Here is a 23640-nt window from a genome sequence, read left to right on the forward strand (position 1 = left end):
CTACATACTAATCCACAGATTTGGTACTGTCAGCTAGTTTTATTCTGTGGGCACAGCCATGCAAGAAGAAAAATTAACTTTTTTTAATGAAAAAAAGTTGAAAATGTATAATTATTGTATGCTTGTTTTTGTTCTCTTAGGTTACCCCAAGAGCAGAGACCCCTATAAATAGTGTTGGTAACAGTTTGGAAAATGCACTACATACATCAGCACATTCCATTGAGGAGTCTTTACCCAAGAGGCCTTCAGGAAAACACTCTAAAGGTAAGTCCAAAATTGGGTTTAAGTACAGACTTAAAAAATGAAAGTTTTTTTGTGCTTCAGTCATTTCCTTACTGTCTTGGGATAATTATTTAATTCAGGAGATCTCTACTGAATTATAGGAAAGGACTTTACTCAAGCCAGTGTTCTGATAGAGTCAAAATTAGAATAATATGTTAGATTGGGACATTTATTAATAAAAGGAAATTTACTCGATAGTGGCAAAGTAAAATTATTAAGTAATATTAATTATTCACTGAGGAAATGGCATTATTTCTGCTGAAGTAAGAATAAGAAAGTTTAAAGAAAAACTAATCTAACTAGTGGATTAGTATTTTCCTTTTTTTTGTTTTGTTTTCCTTTCCCTATTATATTCTGTCACTAGAATTCATGTCTTAATTACAGATATTTTTCTAGTTGTTACCTGTTGCTTCTTTATCATAACATAATAATTTTCTTGGATCACTACCATATAGATTTTCTTAATAAACATTTTGACTTATATTTCTCCCTCTTGTATTAGAGTTTAGTCTTTATTGCTTTGATAAATGAGGGGAATCAAGCAGAGAATATCATTGCTTTGCTTTCATGTCTACTCTGATTTATATATGATGCTTATTTTTCAGTTTTTAATAAGTCATTAATTATTAAGCACCTATTGCATGCTTGGCACTGGGATAAACACTAGAAGTAGAAAGGAAGGCAAAAGATAATCTGTGCCCTCTAGGAGTTCACAATATAATGGAGAAAAAAGATACATGAAAAGAAGCTAAAGGGGGTGGAGGGAGGTCAAGATTACTTCAGAGATCTGATAATGGCTTGTTAGAAAATGAAGAGATGGCTGTCCTGGGGACCATCCTCAGAGGATTGGAGAAGGGCTTTCCACTGTCTTTTCTCCACCCCCTCCAATGAGAGAGAGGAAAAGAGGGAGGGTTCTAAAAGCAAGATGCATTTCAAGGTTAATATGATCCTGGGGGAAGTGAAGTTCTGGAAAGCATGATGAAATACAGAGGAGTGTGGCCTAGTGGAAAGTGAGCAAAGAACTCTTCTTCAGGTTTGATCTCTCTCTAGATTAGCAATTGTTTCCTCTTAGAAAAAATGTTTGGTTACAATGAATTTTATTAAAATAGATCACATAGCATTAAAATGATATATAGTTACTTCAGGATTAAACACACTAATGGAGAGGATCAGAGATATACCTCCCAAAATCTATTTTTTATTTTGGAATGTGTTTTTGTTCTTATATTTGAATGTGGGTATAATTTTAATGAGGAAATTTACTTTCAGTAAATGGAAAGTGTTCAAGTTGTGGTAAGCACTGGATTTCTAATTGGAAAACCTGATCCTGTATCTTTTCTCCAACACTTATGTCACTTGCCTCATTAAATATCTTTGCCAAGCTTTTTTAAAAATCGGTTTTATCTTCTACTACTCTACTTTATTAATATGTTACTGCTACAATCATCCATCATCCTTCTTTTATAGAAAAGTTTATATTTTAACCCAGGGATACTTTTGGCATCCACCTCTCCATTTGAAAAGTAAGCCAAATGTTTGATGACTAAGGTGCTTTCTGGGTTCTTTAGTCCTCCAGGGAAACAGCTACTGTGGAGAAGGAGCTAGCTATTCCTACCAATTTGTTAGCCATTACCAGAGAGGCAGCACACAAGACAGCCTCACTCATTCTAAGCAAAGACACACAGGGTAAGACAGAAGCCAGGCAAGTCAGACCACCATGACTACCTTGACCACAAATCTTCCCTCAGAATATAATGGAGAAAGCCCAGCACCCTCATTCCAAGAGTCTTGGAAATAATTGGGTTTCCGGCCCAGAGTCCACCACCCTCATTCTGGGAAGGATACCCTCTGAGGAGGTAGCCTGGCAACTGCTCATGCAGGTGCTCCTGAAGACCCAGAAAACAGTTTGACAAACCCAGAGACCCCAGTTTGTGGGATAAAAATGCATTATTTGACAAAAATTGCTGGGAAAATTGGAAATTAGTATGGGAGAAACTAGGCATTGATCCACACTTAACACCGTACACCAGGATAAGGTCAAAATGGGTTCATGACCTGGCATAAAGATTGAGATTATAAATAAATTGAAAGAGCATAGGATAGTTTACCTCTCAGACCTGTGGAAGAGGGAGGAATTTATGACCAAAGAAGAACTAGAGATCACTATAGAAAATTTTGATTATATCAAATTGAAAAGTTTTTGTACAAACAAAACAAATGCAGACAAGATTAGAAGGGAAACAATAAACTGGGAAAACATTTTTACAATCAAAGATTCTGATAAAGGCCTCATTTCCAAAATATATAGAGAATTGACTCTAATTTATAAGAAATCAAACCATTCTCCAATTGATAAATGGTCAAAGGATATGAACAGACAATTCTCAGACAAAGAAATTGAAACTACTTATAGACATATATAAAAATATGCTCCAAATCATTATTAATCAGAGAAATGCAAATTAAGACAACTCTGAGATACCACTACACACCTGTCAGATTGGCTAGAGTGACAGGGAAAGATAATGCAGAATGTTGGAGGGGATGTGGGAAAACAGGGACACTGATACATTGTTGGTGGAATTGTGAACACATCCAGCCATTCTGGAGAGCAATTTGGAACTATGTTCAAAAAGTTATCAAACTGTGCATACCCTTTGATCCAGCAGTGTTTCTACTGGGCTTATACCCCAAAGACATACTAAAGAAGGGAAAGGGACCTGCATGTGCCAAAATGTTTGTGACCACCCTGTTTGTAGTGGCTAGAAGCTGGAAAATGAATGGATGCCTATCAATTGGAGAATGGTTGAGTAAATTGTGGTATATGAATGTTATGGAATATTATTGTTCTATAAGGAATGACCAGTGGGATGAATACTGAGAGGACTGGAGAGACTTACATGAACTGATGCTGAGTGAAATAAGCAGAACCAGGAGATCATTATATATCTCAACAACGATATTGTTTGAGGATGTATTCTGATGGAAGTGGATCTCTTCGATAAAGAGAGCTAATTTAGTTTCAATTGATGAAGGATGGACAGAAGCAGCTGCACCCAAAGAAAAAACACTGGGAAACACTGCTTGCATTTTTGTTTTTCTTCCCGGGTTATTTATACCTTCTGAATTCAATTCTCCCTGTGCAACAAGAGAACTGTTCAGTTCTACACACATATATTGTATCCAGGATATAATGTAACCTATTCAACATGTAAAGGACTGCTTGCCATCTGCGGGAGGGGAAAGATCGGAACAGAAGTGAATGCAAGGGATAATGCTGTAAAGAATTACCCTGGCATAGGTTCTATCAATAAAAAGTTATTTAAAAAAAAAAAAGACCCAGAAAACACAGTAGTTGTCATCGAAGTCAAATGGTTCAACATCAATAATTGGACTTAATTTTGTCAGTGATATTAAAGAAGAGGTATCACCATTTCTAGGGATTGCCACTGTATCCTAAAGTCCAGGGAATCTTTCCATCTAACATGTAGCTGAAATCTTTCATTTGGGTTGTCTTCCTCATTAGAATTTGAGCTCCTTGAGGGCAGAAACTGTCTTTCTTTTTTTATCCCTTAGATTTAGCACAGAGCTTTGCACATTGGAAGTGGTTGACAAATGCTTTCTTCATGCATTCCTTGTCATGGCATTTGTTTTACATTATTTTAACTTCTGGATGAAATGATAATAGTGTCAGTATTCTTTTTGCTCACTTAAAAATTAGAAGGGTGAAAATCTGCCTGTCATGTCTTGATTTTAAAATTATAAAGTCCACATAAAGCAAAATGTAGAAGCATGCTCTATTTACATTTAAAGATTTCATTTACACTGTATGTTAATTTCATGTTTATAAATAAAATTATAAAAATATGTTGAATTTAATAAACCTAAATAGATCTCATAGTAAATATTTACTGAATATGTATTCAATTGAAATTGCCAGGTCTTTTAGATATTAATATTGATATTTCAATCTTTCATTTGTTGAATGATAAAATTTTTAATAGATTGGTGAAAACTAGTTGTTGTTATTTTTATTAAATTCTCAAAGTGAGATCATTATAGCTTAGAATAAAGAATTGGTCTTAAAATCAGCAAAACTAGGGTCTATGGCCTGCCTCTGACATGTATATTGACTAATTCAGAGAGAAACTTAACCTCTCATTGCTGAAGGCCATTGTCTTGAAACTATTAAGTTTCAGAGAAGGGAACTTGGCACAGAGATTTTTTTTTTTTATTCAGAAGTTCAGGTATTACCCTGACCTGTCTCAAAACTATGCCCAATAAATAGATCAACAGATCTCCAAACCGATTGTTGCCAATTCACATGCTGCTTCGTTTTGTTTTTTTTCCCCAATTTTTAATTTGGGAGGGAAATTATGCATTAGTGAGATGCTCTCCCAAATCTCATCAAAGCTCAGGAATTTTTATTTTTAAAGCTTAGAAACTATATTTGATCAAAAAGCTCCTCAATAATATAACAAACATATTTTTGTCCAGTATTTGCATGGCAATCTATAATGAGGGATATCCTACTACTCCAGCTGCCATTTATGCTTAGGACTAGCTTTGATGGTCAGGAAATTTTTCTGTACATGGAGATGAAATTGCTACATATTGTTAACTTCTGGGGCTTAACAGAACCAACCCAGTTTTGTTTCCATGTAAATAATCTCTCTAGTACTTGAAGACATTTACTACCATATTCAACCTAACCCATAAGTCTTCTACAGGTTCAACATTTGTACTTTTTTCAATTGATTCTCAGCAGGTCTTAAGTTGACCTAATGCTACTGGATTCTATTTAGCTTTATAAATATATTGCCCAGAACCAGAAGGACATTGTACACAATAACAGCACTGTATGATAATCATCTATAATAGACTAAACTCTTCTAGCAATACTGTGATTCAATATTCCAAAAGATTCATGATAGAAAATGCCATTCAATCCAGAGAGAAAATGGACACTGAATGCAAATCAAAGCATAATATTTTTTGCTTTTAAAAAAATGTTTGCTTTTTCTTCCTTGTGGTTTTTCTCTTTTGTTCTGATTCTTCTTTAATAACATTACTAATATGGAAGTTTGACATGATTGTATGTGTGTTATTAGATTGCTTACTGTCTTGGGGATTGGGGAGAAGAGCAGGGAGGAAGAAAAATTTGGAACTCAAAATCTTAGAAAAATAAATATTGAGAACTGTCTTTACATGTAATTGGGGAAAACATATTGTTAAGTGAAAAAACAATTATTTCCCAAAACCTGTTTTGTTCAGGTGTGTTTCAATCATGTTCAGTTCTTTGTGATGCTGTTGGGGTTTTCTTGGCAGAAATACTGGAGATTTGCCACTTTCTTTTCCAGCTTATTTTACAGATGAGGAACTGAGGCAAACAGGGTGAAATGACTTGCCCAGGGTTACACAACTAGCTAGTGTCTGAGGTCAGATTTTAACTCACAGAGATGAGTCTTCTAATTCCAAGCCCGCTTTGCTGCCCCGAGACCTTTCATGAACACTTCAGGGTTTTATTGGCAAAGATACTGGAATGGTTTACCATTTCATTCATTTTAGAGATGAGGAAACTTGAGGCAAATAGGGTGAACTGATTGGCCCTGGGTCTGCTATTAAGTGGTTGAAGCTGGATTTGAGTCTTTCTGATTCCAAGCCCTGTACTTTAGCCATTGTGTTACCCAGCAGACCTGATAATAATCCTCCAAATATGATCTGATCAATCAGCAAGCTTTTATTAAATGGCAGGCACAAGGGAGACAATCACCACCACATAAAGTAATCCCTCTTTTTTTTCTCCTGAGGCAATTGGGGTTAAGTGACTTGCTCAGGATCCACAGCTAGGACACGTTAAGTGTCTTGAGGTCAAATTTGAACTCAGGTCCTCCTGACTTCAGTGCTAGTGCTCTATCCACTGCTCCAACTAGCTGCCTCAGCAATCCCTCTTCTTAAGCAGCTTGCATGATAGGTTCAAAATAAAGATAACGTAGAATTCTGTAAGGCAGAAGTAAAGAAGGGAGTATATTACAAACAAAGGAAAAGATTAAAGAAAAGACAGATGGAAAATTGAATGAGAAATATGGCAGTAACAGAGAGAAGACCAGTTTGCCTGGATTTTCGTGTCCAGGAAGGGGAGAAAAATGTGCAATAAAGCTGGAAAGATAGAATGAGGCCAAGTTATGGAGATCCTCAAAAGTTTGTATTGTATACTAGAGACAACAGAAAGCCACTGAAGTTTATTGAGTCAGACAATGACACAGCCAGACCTGCATTTAAGGAAAATCACTTTTGAAGCTGTTTGAAAAATAGATTAGAACTCCTAATAATCCTGAATAAATCCTTGCCTGATCTCCTACTGTGAAAGTGGTCTCTCTTTCTCACTACGTTGTCCTGGCCTCTCTTTTACATTTATCACTTTCTCATATTTTTCATATTTAATGTGGCCAAGAGTCTCTCCCTTAAATCAAGGTCTATTTTCTATCTATTTATTTCCAGCACTTACCCATTATAGGAGTCTGATAAAATTTTATTGAAATGAGTTCAAGACTATTTGTATTGTCTTAATATGTTGTATTTTATTTGTATTGACTTAATGTTGTATTTTATTTCCATTTTAGAATACTACAATTATTCTTTCAAAGCTATAGGGATTACTTATCATTAGTGTTTTACTGTCTGATCTCTGAGCTTGAGTGCTCTGTCAACCTGATAGTCTTCAAACCAAGCTATGCTGACCCCAAAGCCATTTATTTGTAATCACATTGACAGAATAACATATATGCTTCTCACAATGTTGAAAACTGGACACAAAGAAATATTAAAACTGTTTAGTAGAATTGCATGGCTCGATGTATATTTTTAAAAATAGATAAAATAAAATTGTAATAGTGACAAATAGAAACTATAAGTTATATTTATTTTTTCTCTTTGGAAAGTGTTATACAACTTTTTCCATTCCTGTGCTAATATTAACTTAGAAAGTTCATCAAAATTTGACAGATTGCTTATATATCTAATGGATATGGAACATCATTCATGATTAGAATGGAAATTAGAAATTAGAAAAAAAAAGAAATTAGAATTTGCTTGAATGAGACATTTGTGTGATACCAGCAGTGAACTTTGCCTTTCTTGTCTTTAAGTATTTTGTATCCCTAGCAGTTTGACACATAATATCTGGCATAAAGTAAGTGCTCATTAAGTGCTTTTGCATCCATTATTCATTTTATTGTTCTTTATAGAGGCATTTGGTGGTGTGGTGTTTAGAGAACTGGAGTCAATAAGACCCATGTTGATATCTGTCCTAAGACACTTAGCTAGCTGTGTAATAATCCTGGGCAAGTCACTTAATCTTTGTCTGCCTCAGATTTCTTAATTCTAAAATGGGGGTGAAATAGGACTTGCCTCACACAGATATTGTGAGGATCAAATAAGATGATATTTGTTAAGGGTTCAGCAGTGTCTAATACAAAGTAAGCAGTTAATAATTGTTATTTTCTTCCCTTTCTTAAGGATACCTGATTTAGGATTTTAGAAATAGAAATTTCAGGATGTTTCCAGAGAAATTTATTTTATTATGTTTTTTATTAAAGCTTTTTATTTTCAAAATATATAAATGGATAATTTTTAACATTTACCCTAACAAAATCCTATGTTCTAAATTTTTTCCTTCCCTTTCCCCCACCCTCTTGCCTAAGATGATAAGTAATCTAATATATGTTAAACATGTGCAGTTCTTCTATACATATTTCCACAAATATCATGCTGCTTAAGAAAAATCATATCAAAAATAAAAAAAGAGAAAGAAAACAAAGTGCAAGTAAACAAAAAGAGTGAAAATACTATAGTGTGATCCATACTCAGTTCCCACAGTCAGAGCTCTCTCTGGGTGCAGATGGCTCTTTCCATCACAAGATCATTGGAATTGGCCTGAATCACCTCTATTGAAAAGAGCCATGGCCTTCAGAATTGATCATCATATAATTTTGTTGCTGTGTATAATGATCTCCTGGTTCTGCTCACTTCATTTAGCATAGGTTCATGTAAGTCTCTCCAGGCCTTTCTGAAATCATCCTGCTGATCATTTCTTACAGAACAATAATATTCCATAACATTAATATACCATAACTTATTCAACCATTCCCCAACTGCTGATGGGCAATCCACTCAGTTTCCAATTTCTTGCCACTACAAAAAGGGCTGCCACAAACATTTTTGCATATGTGGGTCCCTTTTTCTCCTTTAAGATCTCTGGGATACAGGCCCAGTAGAGACACTGCTGGATCAAAGGTATGCAGTTTGATAGACCCTTGGGCATAGTTCCAAATTGCTCTCCAGAATGATTGGATAACTTCACAACCCCATCAACAATGTATTAATGTTCCAGTTTTCCCACATCCCCTTCAACATTCATCATTATCTTTTCCTGACTTCTTAGCCAATCTGTGAGGTGTATAGTGGTACTTCAGACTTGTCTTAATTTGCATTTCTCTCATCAATAATGATTTAAAGCACCTTTTCATATGACTAGAAATAGTTTTTAAGGGGGCAGCTAGGTGGCGCAGTGGATAGAGCACCAGCCCTGAAGTCAGGAGGACCTGAGTTCAAATTTGATCTCAGACACTGTCTAGCTGTGTGACCCTGGGCAAGTCACTTAACCCCAATTGCCTAAAAAAGAAATAGTTTTTATTTCTTCATCTGAAAATTGTGTTGTTCATATCTTTTGAACATTTATCAATTGGAGAATGGCTTGGATTTCTATAATTAATTTAAATCTTCTATATTTAGAAATGAGGTCTTTATCAGAACCCTTGAATATAAAATTTTTTCCTAATTTATTGCTTCCCTTCTAATCTTGTCTTCATTGGTTTTGTATGTACAAAATCTTTTAAACTTAATATAATCAAAATTATCCATTTTGTATTCAATAATGTACTTCAGTTCTTCTTTAGTAACATTTCTTCCTTTTTCACAGATCTGAGAGGTAAACGATGCTTTGTTCTTCTAATTTGCTTCTAGTACTACTCTTTATGTCTAAATCATGAACCCATTTCAACCTTATCTTGGTATACAGTGTTAGGTGTGGGTCAATACCTAGTTTCTGGCATGTGAATTTCCAGTTGGAGAAATTTATTTTAAAAGGATATAAGCAAATCAGCAGATGTGGACTTGGTCTCAGAAGTGAGGGAGTTAAGTTGTAATTATTTTGCTTGTAAGTATATGTAAAATGTTAAAATGCTTATATTTGTAACCCCATGGGCCAAACTTTTCTATCCTCTACTCTCTTCCAATCTGTCCAAGTTCATGTTAGTTGTTTGCATGACAGTATCCATCTCATCCTCTTTTATCCTCTTCTCTTTTTGCCTTCAATCTTTCCCAATGTCAAAAGGTCTTTTCCAGTAATTTTGTCTTCTAATTATATAGTGAAAGTATTTAGGCTTCGACTTCAGTATTTGACTTTCCAGTGAATAGTCTGAATTATTTTTAAGTATTGATTGATTTAATGATCTTGCTATTGAAAGGACTCTCAAAATTCTTCTCCAGCACTATAATTCAAAAGCATCAATTTTGCAGCTTTCTTTATAATATAGCTCCTACAGCCATGCATGGCTATCAGAAAAAAACATAATTTTTGACTATATGGACCTTTGTCAACAAAGTGATATCTCCTCCCTCTATTTGCCAGAAAATGATAGGACCAGATACCATTATCTTAGTTTTATTTAATATTAAGCTTCAACCTAGCTTTTACTCTCCTCTTTCACCCTCAATCAAGAAACTTAGTTCTTTCTTATTTACAAAGTCATCAAAGTACTTTGTCTACATATCTGAAATTGCTTATATTTCTTGATTCATCCAACCTGGCATTTCACATTGATGTACTCTGCATATAAGGTAAATAAATAAGGTGACAATAATAGAGCCTTGTTGTACTCCTTTTTCAATTTTTAAACTAATCGGTTGTTTCATGTTTGGTTCTGTTTAGTTCTTGGCCCACATACAGATCCCTCAGGAAACAAGTTGATCTAGTTCTTCCATCTCTTTAGTTAGGATTTGCCACATTTTGTTGTGATCCACCACAGTTAGAGACTTTAGTATAGGTAATGAAGCAGAAGTGGGTGTTTTTCTGGAACTCCTTTCTTCATAATTCAGCAAATCCTGGTAATTTGGTTTCTAGTTCTTCTGCCTCTTCAAAAAGCAAACTCCACTTCTGATTATTCATGGTTCATATATTGAAATTTAGCTTGCAAAATCTTCAACATCACTTTACTGGCATGTAAAACGAGTGAAATCATTTAGTAATTTGAACATTGTTTGGCATTGCCCTTCTTTATGAGTAGGATGAACACTGATCTTTTCCAATCCAGTAATTACTGTTGAGTTTTCCAAATTTGCTGGCATATTGGGTATAGCACTTAATCTCTTCTGCTTCTGTTTTTAAGTCCCTACTATTTCTTTTATCATGTCCATTTTTGCATGAAATGTTCCCTTGATAACTCTTTTTTTTCAAGAGATCCTTTGTCTTTCTCATTCTGTTTATTTCTATTTCTTTGCATTGCTTATTTTAAGAAAACTTTATTTCGAGCAGGACCAGGAAATCATTATATACTTCAACAACAATACTATATGATGATCAATTCTGATGGACGTGGCCCTCTTCAACGAGATGAACCAAATCAATTCCAATAGAGCAGCAATGAATTGAACCAGCTACACCCAGCAAAAGAACTCTGGGAGATGACTATGAACCACTACATAGAATTCCCAATCCCTCTATTTTTGTCCACCTGCATTTTGGATTTCCTTCACAGGCTAATTGTACACTATTTCAAAGTCCGATTCTTTTTGTACAGCAAAATAACTGTATGGACATGTATACATATATTGTATTTAACTTATACTTTAACATATTTAACATGTATTGGTCAACCTGCCATCTGGGGGAAAGAGTGGGGAGGAGGAGGGGAAAAGTTGGAACAAAAGGTCTTGCAATTGTCAATGCTGAAAAATTACCCATGCATATATCTTGTAACTAAAAAGCTATAATAAAATAAAGAAAGAAAAGAAAAGCTTTTTTCTCCTTGCTATTCTCTGGAATTTTGCATCCAGTTGAATGTATCGTTACTTTTCCCATTTTCACTTTAACTCTCTTTCCTCAGCTATTTATAGTCTCAACAGACAGTCATTTTGTTTTCTCTCTCTTCGTTATATTTTTTGTTGCTGTTTCCGGTACAATATTTCAAACTTCTGTTCATAGTTCTTCAGGCACTACCATATCTAATCCCATAAATCTATCAATCAACTCCAATTCATATTCATAAAGGATGTTATTTAAGGCATACCTTTATAGTCTGATGGTTTTCTATACTTTTTTTCAATTTAAGTCTGAATTTTGCAATAAGAAGCTCATGATCTGAACCATAAGTTCAGCTAACCATAGGTTAGCTCCAGGTCTTGTTTTAACTGATTGCATAGAGTTTCTTCATCTTTGACTATAAAGTAAATAATTGGCCTGATTATTGATACTGATTATCTGGTGACGTCCAAAGTATACTTTTGTATTATTGAAAGAATTTTTGTTATGACCAGTAAATTATCTTTAGTTTCTGTCTACCCTGCTTCATTTTATATTTCAAGACCAAACTTGCTTATTATTCTAAGTATCTTTTGATTTACTACTTTAGCATTCCTATTCCCTATGACGATTGTGACAAAATTTTTTGTATGTGTTATTTGTAGATGATGTCATAGATCTTCATAAAACTGACCAACTTTGATCGTCATAGCATAGACTTATATTACTGTGCCATTCAGTCATTTGTCTTGGATTTGAACAGCTTTTCTGTCATTTTTGAGATTATACCTCACTGCTTCTTTTCTCACCTGTTAATTGATTATGAGGGCTACTACATTTCTTCTAAGTGGTTCTTTCCCATAGTAGTATATGTAATGATCACCTGAATTAAATTCATCTATTCCTATCCATTTAAGTTCATGGATTCCTACCTTGGTTCATAGATCTTACATTCCAGATTTCTATTCAATGTTGATCTGTGTAGCATTGGACTTTCCTTTTGTCACCAGAGAGATTCACAGCTGAATTTCCTTATAGCTTTGGTCTAGCCACTTTGTCTTGCTCTTCTCCAGTAGCATGTTGGATACCTTTTGACCTGAGGGGCTCATCTTACAATGCCATACTTAATCCAATTTTAATACTTTCCATAGGGTTTTCTTAGATAATGGAATGGTTTGCCATTTTTTTCAGTGGATCACCTTTTGTCATAACTATACTGTGACCTTTATAGCTCCTATGCAAGTTATTCAAGCCACTCTCCCACAAAGCAGTGATCCAGGAAGACATTATAAGGGTAGAAGATAAGATTTAGCAATGGGCTAGGACATATAGGGTCCAGAATGACACAGATTGTGAGCCTGGGTAAAAGGGAGGATGTTGGTACTCTGAAATAAATCATAGTGCAATAGAGAAGTCTAGAAGGGAGGAAGGTTTGGAAGAAAAAGATGATGAGGTCTGTTTTGGACATGCTTAATTTGAGATGTCTACAAGAACATCCAGGTCCAGCTGTCCAGGAAGCAGTTGGGGATGTATGACTATTTCTTAGCAGAGAGATTAAAGCTGAATGTTTTGGTCTGGGAGTCATTTGCTGAACCAGGAAGAAGTGCCATGAAAACCAGAGAGAGTATATAAAAAGGGGGAAAAATTGATAGTATCAGTTGTTGCAGAGAGTGTCAGAACTAAGGGGTATAGAAGTGAAGACCATTTGATTTGGCAATTAGAAGATCATTGATTATTTGGGAGAAGAAATCAGCTTAATTCAATGATGAGGTCAAAAATTCTTGAGTGGAAAAGTAGAAGCACAGATTGTATTTTTTTTTCAAGATTAGCTAGGAAAGAGGAAAGAGAGAATAATAGACATTTTTTCCCTTTAAAAAACAGTAATATTTTATGATTCTATTTAGATTCATTTCTTAATTACAGTATTGGACAGGAACAATGCAGCTGATAATTCAAAATGTCAACCTAAATTTTTTTTTGATTTTAGAATGTGTTTTGTACTTTCATTGGATTTAATATGGGTGTCCTAATCTTGTATTATTATATTTAAAAAATAAAGTCTTAATTTTGTAGGTTACATTGCAATATTTTCAAGACTGCAATTTATTCATCTTAAACGCACTGCTAAATTCCTTGAAGCCTATTTTACATGGTTTTTCAGAGAAGATTCTGAGTCTTTTAAAAAACCTTTAATTAAAAAATACAATGAAAAAAACCCTTCATAAAACTTTCTACTTAAAAGTTTCCTTTTTTGTGACTTTCCTTTCTACTCATAATAATTTTGTAAAAGGTTTACACTACTGCTTATGTGTTTAATTGTCAAATTTAAAGTACTCATCCAGGTCAACCTATAAAGAAAATGATTCTCTCTCTCTCTCTCTCTCTCTCTCTCTCTCTCTCTGTAGAAAAAAAATCTCATTTAAAAAAAAACTTTTAAAAAAACACTCCTGTGATTAGATCAAAATCAATTTAATTGTACAGTTTATTATTTACTACAAAATCTGGTATTTATTGAACAGTGCCATTAAAAAAAAGATGCCAAATTTCTTTTAGTTTTTAAAAATCAAAGTCAGTATTTTATTTTCTTCAAATTTTATACAGGTTAAATGGGTTTTTGTTTTGTTTTTAAAAGCTTGCAATAGAGAACTGTAGCAGGTAATCTTTCAGTGATAGGAAGTCACTTATGACTAATAAGGCCAGGTTTGTCCTAAAGGGGAGAAGGTATTTGTTACATATTATTTTCCACCTAGAAATATCCATTTGATGTTTATCCCTTTTGACCCAGAGACACTAATGCAAGGCATCTATCCTAACCAAGGAAAGAAAGAAAGCTTTATATATAGCAAAGTATTTATTAGAAGAGCAAAAAACTGGAATCCACATAGATGCCTACTGATTGGGGAATGGTTAAATAAATTGTGGTATATATAAATATAAATGGAATATTATTTTGCTATAAGAAATGCTGAACATAAAATATAGAGACTCATGTGAAATCTTATGTGATCTAATGTAGAATGAAGCAAGCAGAGCCATGAAACAGTGACTAACAATATAAATGGGAAAAAAAACCCACCACCACAAAATAATTGAAAATGAATGCAATGTATTGGACTATTTGCTATCTAGGGGAGGGGATGGGGGAGAAGGAAGGGAAAATTTGGAAAACAGATTTGCAAGGGTCAGTGTTGAAAAATTACCCATGCATATGTTTTATAAATAAAAAGCTATAATAATAATAAAAAGAAAAGAAAATATAAATATAAACAGTCTTGGTCCCAAAGATGTTTAATGCCATTGCACTAATTCTCACTCCTTTGTAGACACAGAGAATTCACAAGTATGAAATATTGTGCATAATGTAATTTTTAAAAGATATATTGAAAAGTTTTGCTGAAATTTAAAGATTTTCTTTCTTACTACTTTTACCCTCCTCCCCCATAACAAAGAATTTTGTACTTTGTTAAAGATTAAGATGGTTCTCTGAAGAGATCATTCCATTTATCTTTTTGAAACAGAATTGCATCAGGAAAATGTCTGGCACTTCAGAGATATTTGAGGTCTTGAGAGAAAGGTGATATAGCCACAGGTCCTGCTTAGTGTCATGCAAGAAATTTCCAGAACTGAGTGGATGCCCATCAGTTGGAGAATGGCTTAAATAAGTTATGTTATATGGATGTTATAGAATATGATTTTTCTTTCTTTTTTAAAAATATGTGTGTTTTTTTAATAATAACTTTTTATTGATAGAACCCATGCCAGGGTAATTTTTTTACAACATTATCCCTTGCACTCGCTTCTGTTCCGATTTTTCCCCTCCCTCCCTCCACCCCCTCCCCCAGATGGCAAGCAGTCCTATATATGTTAAATATGTTGCAGTATATCCTAGACACAATATGTTTGCAGAACCGAACAGTTCTCTTGTTGCACAGGGAGAATTGGATTCAGAAGGTAAAAATAACCCGGGAAGAAAAACAAAAATGCAAATAGTTTACATTCATTTCCCAGTGTTCTTTCTTTGGGTGTAGTTGCTTCTGTCCATCATTGATCAATTGAAACGGAGTTAGATCTCTTTGTCAAAGAAATCCACTTCCATCAGAACACATCCTCATACAGTATCGTTGTTGAAGTATATAATGATCTCTTGGTTCTGCTCATTTCACTTAGCATCAGTTCATATAAGTCTCTCCAAGCCTCTCTGTATTCATCCTGCTGACCATTTCTTACAGAACAATAATATTCCATAACATTCATATACCACAATTTACTCAACCATTCTCCAATTGATAGGCATCCAGAATATGATTTTTCTATAAAAAACAATTAATAGGATGATTAAGTGAAGTCAACAGAACCAGGAGAACATTGTACACAACAACAGCAAAATTATACAATGATTGATTCTGATGGACGTGGCTCTTTTTAACCATGAGATAATTCAGGCCTGTTCCAATGATCTTGTGATAGAGAGAGCCATCTGCATCCAGAGAGCTGACTATGGGGTCTATGTGGAAGACAACATAGTGTTTTCACTTTTTTTGTTGTTTGCTTGCAATTTGTTTTCTTTCTCATTTTTTTTCCTTTTTGATCTGAGTTTTCTTATGCAGCATGATAATTGTGGAAAATATATTAAAAATTGCACGTGTTTAACCTATATTAGATTACTTGCTGCCGAGGGGATGTAAGGAAGGGAATGAGAAAAATAATTTGGAACACAAGGTTTTGAAAGGGTGAATGTTGTTGAAAATTATCTATGCATGTGTTTCGAAAATAAAAAGCTTTATTTTAAAAAATCTTTAAAAAAAAAAAAAAAGGAAAAAAAAAGTTTCTGGGACCATCCATATCCAAATAGATCATGGTTATTGCTGCTGTCTACTTGTTGGAAATAATTTTAGTTTGTGATATTTTAATAGAATGCCAGATTGATCCCTTGACTTGTAAGTTGCTAATTCTTGTTACATCTTTGACAATTCAAATAATAGTAAAGAAACATGCCTAATTCCATCCCTTTAAATAAATTTTTAGGTGAAAAATGCTGAGAAATCACCTTCAGAATCAAAGATAAGTGATTAAGTTTCCAATAAGTTTAATACAATTCTTTGTCCATGATTATGATCATAATAGTTGGATTCCTTATATCCTACCCCAACCTAATTTTTTTTTTTTGATCTAGGGAAGGAACACAAACTTAAAAGTCAGAAGTCCTTGGTTTAAGCCTGAACCTCAGCTTATTGATTTGTAAAATAAGAATAATGTTTACCTTATTTCACATAAACATAAAGACACTATATAAATGTGAAATAGTTCCAATTAGTTGGAACTAAAAATAATAATAGTACCCAGAATTTGCATATTGCTCAACACTTTGAAAAAATACTCCTGAATATTTTCCTATTACACCCTTATAACCTTGCAAGTTAGATTAGAATAACTGGTTCCAATTTTCTCAGTCATACCTTGTTGATATCAAGCACTTAGCACTACAAATATTCTCTGCTGTGTTTTTTTTTTTTTAACTAATCCACTTCACTCATTCTCCTTTCCTTCTGCTCTTAAGAATACCACTATGCTTACTTTGTGTATTGCCTTAGTTATTAAAAAATGAAGCAGTATGAATTGCAGATAATAGATTTTATTGAAGCCAACAATGACTTTTAGCTCTTAAGCATGTCTTAAGGGAGAAATATTTGGAAATTTGTTACATTTTTTATAGGGAAATAATTTGAAAAGGGAAAAGAAGGACTTTTGCTTGATGCTATTAATTTTCCCTCCTTTCAGAAATTCAGGTCTACTGCAAATGTATTATTTTCTCATAATCAAGTTTTGCTTATTGATTCACCTATCTATAATTTCACTCTCTTTTCTTGATGTTTCCTCTTGATGCTATACTGTCCTCTCTGACCATAGTATTCTTTTATGATGTATTAGCATTAAATCACCATTAACTTTTCTGAATAAAAAGAGTATTAAAGGTGAAGTTTAGAGTTACCTATGTAATCTTGGACCTCTGGTCACCTTACTGAGAAGTAGATATGATATAGGATTTTCTTCATCTGGGAGAATAACTATTAACTCTGAATGCTTCATTTCTTTTGAGGTGAACTTCAGAATGGTGTTAAATCATTTTCGTGCAACTACATCACAAAGCTTGGAAATTCTGTCACTGACAAATAAAGGCAACTTTGCCTGTATAGTAACATGTGGCCATTTCAAGGCTTAATGAAAATGAATGGAAAGAACTATCCTATGCCTAATACCAAGCCCTTCCTAATAATTTCGTTCAAATCTGTTTCAGCAATGAAGAGACAAAAGAGGCAGCTGATTATAGATTAAGCTATGCCATTTTATTGAGTTCTCACTACAAAGCACTACAGATTGGTCTGAAGATTTTGAAAAGATCTCACAAACATTTAAGTCTTACAGCATTTTTTCTTTGAAAACAGCTGAATAATATCCATCTGTTTTTCACATTTTCCTGTCAAGATATGAGTCACTTCCCCCTTTGAGTCCAGATGGAGAGGTTGTGTGTGTGTGTGTTTTCATAAACCCTGATATTATGGAGCCCTGGAACATGTAGGTAGACATGTGGTATTTTTGTGGCCAGTAAAAATGCTGACTACATCATTCTCTTCTTTAGTTTTTATGTTGTACTGTTTAAGAAAGCTAAAGGATATAGATGAGAGTGATTGTTTTGAATGCTCATTTTGAAAAACTGTTTACTGACAGCATTAATCTGAAGAAATAAAACTGAAGCACAGTAATTTCACTTAAATGGAAATATAGAAGTGTTCACCCTATAAAACAGAACTTTCTACATTTTGATTTCAGGATCCTCAAAAGTACATACTAACGAGAATATAACTTTGGTGAGTTGAGGGAAGGGGAGGGAATGTAAAATGAAATTTTCAATTTAGTGAGGTATTAAAACATAATTACTATATGTATATATGCACACAAAGCTAAAAGGATAATTAGTTAATGAAATTAACTTCTAAATGGAGCCACCCTTTCCTCTCCCTATAAAACTTTCATGTCATCTATTAAACCTCAAGCATTTCTTCTCCTTTTATTCATTTGAGTGTTGCTATGAGAATAGATAGTGTAGGATCATTACTCAATATCTTTAAACACTGTTTATATGTATTCTATTTTGAATTTGAAAGAAACATAAATCCATATATTATTTATGATACTTTGTAAATTTATGTATCCTTCAAGTGAACTTAATTTTAGTCACCACTATACCACTAATATTTTAGTCATCATACTAGCTGTGTGACCTTTGTTGAGTTATTTCATACAAGTCTTCAGCTTTAAAATCAAAGTGTCTTTTCAACTTTAATATTCTGTTATTTATTTATACATTGATTAAACTATGGGTTGAAATACAACTTCAAAGGTGAATAATCTGGATTTTTTTTATCATTAGTTCTCTGGAATCCTCTTTGGTCATTATTCTGATAAAGAGATCAACACAGTAGTTTTCTGTCATATTAATATAACATAATTTGTCTATTCCCCAATTTATGGGGCATTCTCATAGATACCCATTCTTTGCCTCCTCAAAAAGAGCTACAAGTATTTTTACATGGTCTTAGAATTTGTTTTTCTTAGGATTCTACCCTCCTTCTAATTCTTCCTCCTCCTCCTCCCTGTTTCCTTTGTTGTGTTTTGTATCTAACTCTGGGTTTATATCTTCCTTCTTTTGACCAGTTCAGGTAAGAGAGGTTCATGTATCAGCTGCTATTCTCTTATTCCACCTCCCCAATTCTATAGATATCAATTTATACATCCTGATTTGTTAACATAATTTTCCCTTATCTTCCCTGTCCCTGCCTTCAGCCATGTATTGCTTGCCCCTTTTCATTCTTTTCTTCTTAAAGAGCATCAATACATAAGAAAACCATTCTCAGGCCTTCCCTGATTGGATTTTTTCTATATACTCTGAAATGATGTTAGGGATCAGAGGGGACACATATGTCATTTGCCATATTTGTAAGTAATTTATTCTTGTCTTTATCATTGCTCACCCATATTTGCCTTTTTATGTTTCTCTTCACACCAGTGTTTTAACTTCAGAGTTGTTTCACTGCTCCAATCTTTTTATTAGTAATGCATGGATGTCCTCTGTTTCATTAAAGATCCATTTTCACCCTTACTGTAGCATTATACCCGTTTTTCTGTGTAAGTCATTCTTGAGCATAAGCTCATATGCTATGTTTTCTAGATTATATTCTGATTTCTCTACTCCTTCATAGTTGTTGCTGCCAAATAGTGTGTGATTCATACTATGGCCTCTTGGACTTTGAATTCTTTTTTTTCTGGCTGCTTGTAGTATTTTTTCTTTGATCTGAAAGCTCTGGATTTTGGCTATGATGTACTTGAGAGTTTCCATTTAGGGATTTCTTTCTGATAAATTCTTTTCTATCCTCACTTTGCTCTCTTTCTAAAAAGATCTAGTCTGTTTTCTTTTAAAAATTTATTGAAACATGATATCTAGGTTTTTTTTTTTGTTTTGTCATTTGTTTGTTTTTGGTCTTGGCATTCACATAATTTCAATTATTTCGCCTCAGTCTGTAGTCCCTATCAATTGGGCTGTTACTATGGCTATCTTACATTTTCTTCCTTTTTTCAGCCTTTTGACTTTGTTTTAATATTTTTGGTTGCTTCATGAAGTCAGTTTGGTCCATTGTAATTTTCAGGAACTTTATCATTTGGGCAAGGTTTTATACCCATGGTGCCAAGCTGTAATTCTTGGTTCTGTAGCCCATGCCATTTTTCCCCCAATTTTGTTCTTCAAGCATTCTTATTCCATTTATAAAAACCTTTTTTAAAAAACTCTTACTTCATCTCTTCCAATACTTGTAGTTGATTTTGTTACTGAACTGTGTTTTTCTCTGAGGCATTGCTTACAGAAGATTTGGAGTTTTTGTTTTCTTTGTGTTTGTGTCTTCAATGTCCCTACTACCATAATAACTCATCATACTGGGATTGTTTATGTAGTCTTCTTCTAACTTTGGACTTTATGTTAGGGCTGGGCTCAGCCACATTAATAGAAGAAAGGTCTTAGCTGATTGATATTATTATTTCATTGGGAATTTGGGTGTTATGTTTTTCCAGGATCTCAAGGAGAAGTGGAGGAATTGTAAGCTTTCAGTGCTATCTAACTAGTCTGATCCAGGACAAAGTCTGATTGCTGGCTTCCCTAGCCTGAGCTCTACAAGTTCCTGATCTGGGTTTGGATCTAAATTTGGGCTGGACTGATGCTAGAAAAGGGTATTTTGCTCAGAGCCTAAAGTCTGAACTCTACATCTGCTACTGCCACTGCTGCTGCCTTCTGAATGTCTTTTCTTAGTAAACTGCTTAGGGTCTTTCTACCTGAGAATGCCCATTTCTACATTCAATTCCATCTGCCCATACTGATTTTGTGACCCCCAAAATAAGCTGTAGATGATAAAGTTGGCACCTGTTGCCATTGGAGTTCACTAATATATGTCTGGTATATCCACTTGACCTGGTACACAGTCTCTCCCAGGCCACCCCAGTGTTTACACACTTTGCTTCTGTCTCCCTATATTGAGCTGGGCTGGCAAAATGACTCAGTGTAACTTTTTTAGATTTGGTCTGATGAATTTTTGTTCTGTTTGGAGGAGGTTGTGGAAGGAAACACTGTAACTCCTGTCATTCCATCATCTTTGCTCTGCCTCTACAGTGTTGTTTACAAAAGCCTAACTAACCCTCTCAAACCTTTAATGACGGTATTATCAATATATAGAGATAGCATTATTCTAATGATTTTATAGAAATGAGAAAACATATAAGTTAGATGGATTTAAGTTTTCTCAGCTTTCTTGTTTTAAGGAAAAGATAAAATAATTTTTTCCCTCCAAGCATTTGGTATTCTCTCTTCTTTCAGATATTTTGAGAATCCTTCTCTTGATACATACAGCATAAACCTTCTTGGTCTGGTTCAACTGTTATTCACTTATTTGTCTTCTTTACATCTATTTCTTCTTTGTCATGCAGCTTATTGGGAGCTCTGATGTTAGAGGCCAAATATGGTAACTCTGCTATCATAAATGGAGAAAAGAATTTGAGGGTTTTCATCTTCAAATATCCCAGTGATTATTTGCCTGAGTTGGGTCTTTTTATAAAGTCTTCTGTAAACCTAACTTATCTATTACTTTTTGCATTTTTATAAGGCAACACTGTACATTCTTTCTCCAGGTGAGATAATATTTATAAAGTGTTGCGCACAGTACCTTGCAGATGTAGGCTCTTAATAAATGCTTCTTCTCTCCTCCCTCCTATAATTTCACAATACAAAATTGTCTTCTAAACTGCTGTTGACCTTGTCTTTCATAAGTTTCTGTTTGTCGAGATCTAATGGTCAAGACAGTTTCAGAAATCAATGTGCAGGACAGGCAGTAAAAGCTCAGTTATTTTAACTTGCATTGCTTTTACTCTTAATTATTCAGAATATGTTTTCAAAAGGTCATTTGGAATCTGCAGTTCTCCCTTTGAAAATGTGCCTGATAGGAAATAGTTCCTAGTGAATTATATATACACACAGAAATGAATAAAAAGACGTTTTAGTTATTGGACTTATCACTGCTATGTGATGGACTTATCAGTTGTATACCCCCACCAGCCTTCTTCTCCCTTGCAATTTATCTTATTTCATCTTCATTAAAGTTTTTTTTTAGTTTAAAGTAACTTAAATGACTTTTTTCTTTTCTTTCTTTCTCCCTCTCTCTCTCTTTTTTAAATTGAGGCAATTGCCCAGGGTCACACAGTTAGGAAGTGTTAAGTGTCTGAGGTCACATTTGAACTCTGGTCCTCCTAACTTCAGGGCTGGTGCTCTACCCACTGCACCACCTAGCTGCCGGTTTTTTTTTCCTTTTTTTTTTATGATCTAAGCCAAATTGCTTTCCAGTTTTCCCAGAAGTTCTTGTCAAAAAAGAATTCTTCCTAATGATTTATATTCATGGATTTATCATAGATACATTTTTTACTGTATTTGTTTCCTGCTTTGCTATACCATTCTAATCATGTACATGCTGAATAATTTTGATGAACCTTTTTTTTTGTTTGTTTAGTCTCTGTTTTCTTTTCTTTTTTTTTTTATTAAATAGCTTTTTATTTACATGTTATATGCATGGGTAATTTTACAACATTGACAATTGCCAAACCTTTTGTTCCGATTTTTCCCCTCCTTTCCCCATTGGCAGGTTGACCACTACATGTTAAGTATGTTAAAGTATAAATTAAATGCAATATATGCATACATGGATGACCCTTTTTAACAGTCTGAAGTGTCATAATTCTCTTCTTCCTTTATCCACCTAAAATGAAATCAATCATTAGTACTAATGAACAGATAAGACAATAGACATCAATACAAGACCATCACAATAACCTAAGGCAGTTTAACTATTGTAAATCAATAACAACAATGAAGCACCAAAGGATTTTGTAATTGTATGAAGAAAGTGCCTAAAGTATTCATTCATGTGATCATCCCCTTATTTATTATTCCTATGCCCCACAGATCCAATATCTATTAAAGTATCCATGGCATGATTCTTTCTAAAGAACTAGAAACAAAGCGGGTACCTATATGTTGGGAGTAAAGACTGGCTGAAAAACCTGTTGTATTTGAATGTGATTCACTATCATTGTACTATAAAAATTTGAAACATTGAAATAAATAGAACCATTAGAACTTAGCATATTCAATGTAAATTAAAAAGATCACCACAAAGAAGTAGCTCTCCAAGTAAATGAAAAATGAAGGTTTTCAGAACAAAAGTGAAGCATATACAATGCCAGATATGTAGGGACTACTGGAAGAGAATATTGTGTATGTTGTTAGATATGATCAGTGTAATGGATATTTTAGCCTTTTTGTTACAAAGATCATGGTTTAATTCAGAGGGGTGAACATGATAATTTTGGTTTGTTTTCTCCCAGAAATGACTGTTGTCTAAATACAAAAGGTAGCAGAACTTATTTTGGGGGAGACAGGAATCGGGCATTTATCAAAATCATTTATGAATTGTTAATTCTATTCTAATTTAGTATTGATTTTGTTTTTTGCTTAAGTCAGTAATCTGGAGACAGGTGGTATAGTGGTTAGATTAATGTGCTTGGAGCTGGGAAAATTTGAGTTTCAAATATGGACTCTGATAACTTAATAACTGTGAATTTATTCATTTATGAGGTTATCATAATTTGCTTCTAGTTTATTGTTGGCAGACAAACAACAAAAAAATCCC

The 23640-nt window shown here is 33.9% G+C and overlaps 1 protein-coding gene across 1 annotated transcript in view; it reads left to right on the forward strand.

The window, feature by feature from the left end:
* Nucleotides 1–23640, forward strand: part of ZCCHC14 (zinc finger CCHC-type containing 14) — a 117687-nt gene that overhangs the window by 40886 nt on the left and 53161 nt on the right. Inside the window, exon 2 of the mRNA XM_051974804.1 lies at nt 141–264. Within this exon, the coding sequence (XP_051830764.1) occupies nt 141–264 (124 nt within the window). The remainder of the gene's footprint in view (nt 1–140; nt 265–23640) is intronic.

Source organism: Antechinus flavipes, chromosome 2, assembly GCF_016432865.1.
Source record: "Antechinus flavipes isolate AdamAnt ecotype Samford, QLD, Australia chromosome 2, AdamAnt_v2, whole genome shotgun sequence".
In the NCBI taxonomy this organism is placed as follows: Eukaryota; Metazoa; Chordata; class Mammalia; order Dasyuromorphia; family Dasyuridae; genus Antechinus; species Antechinus flavipes.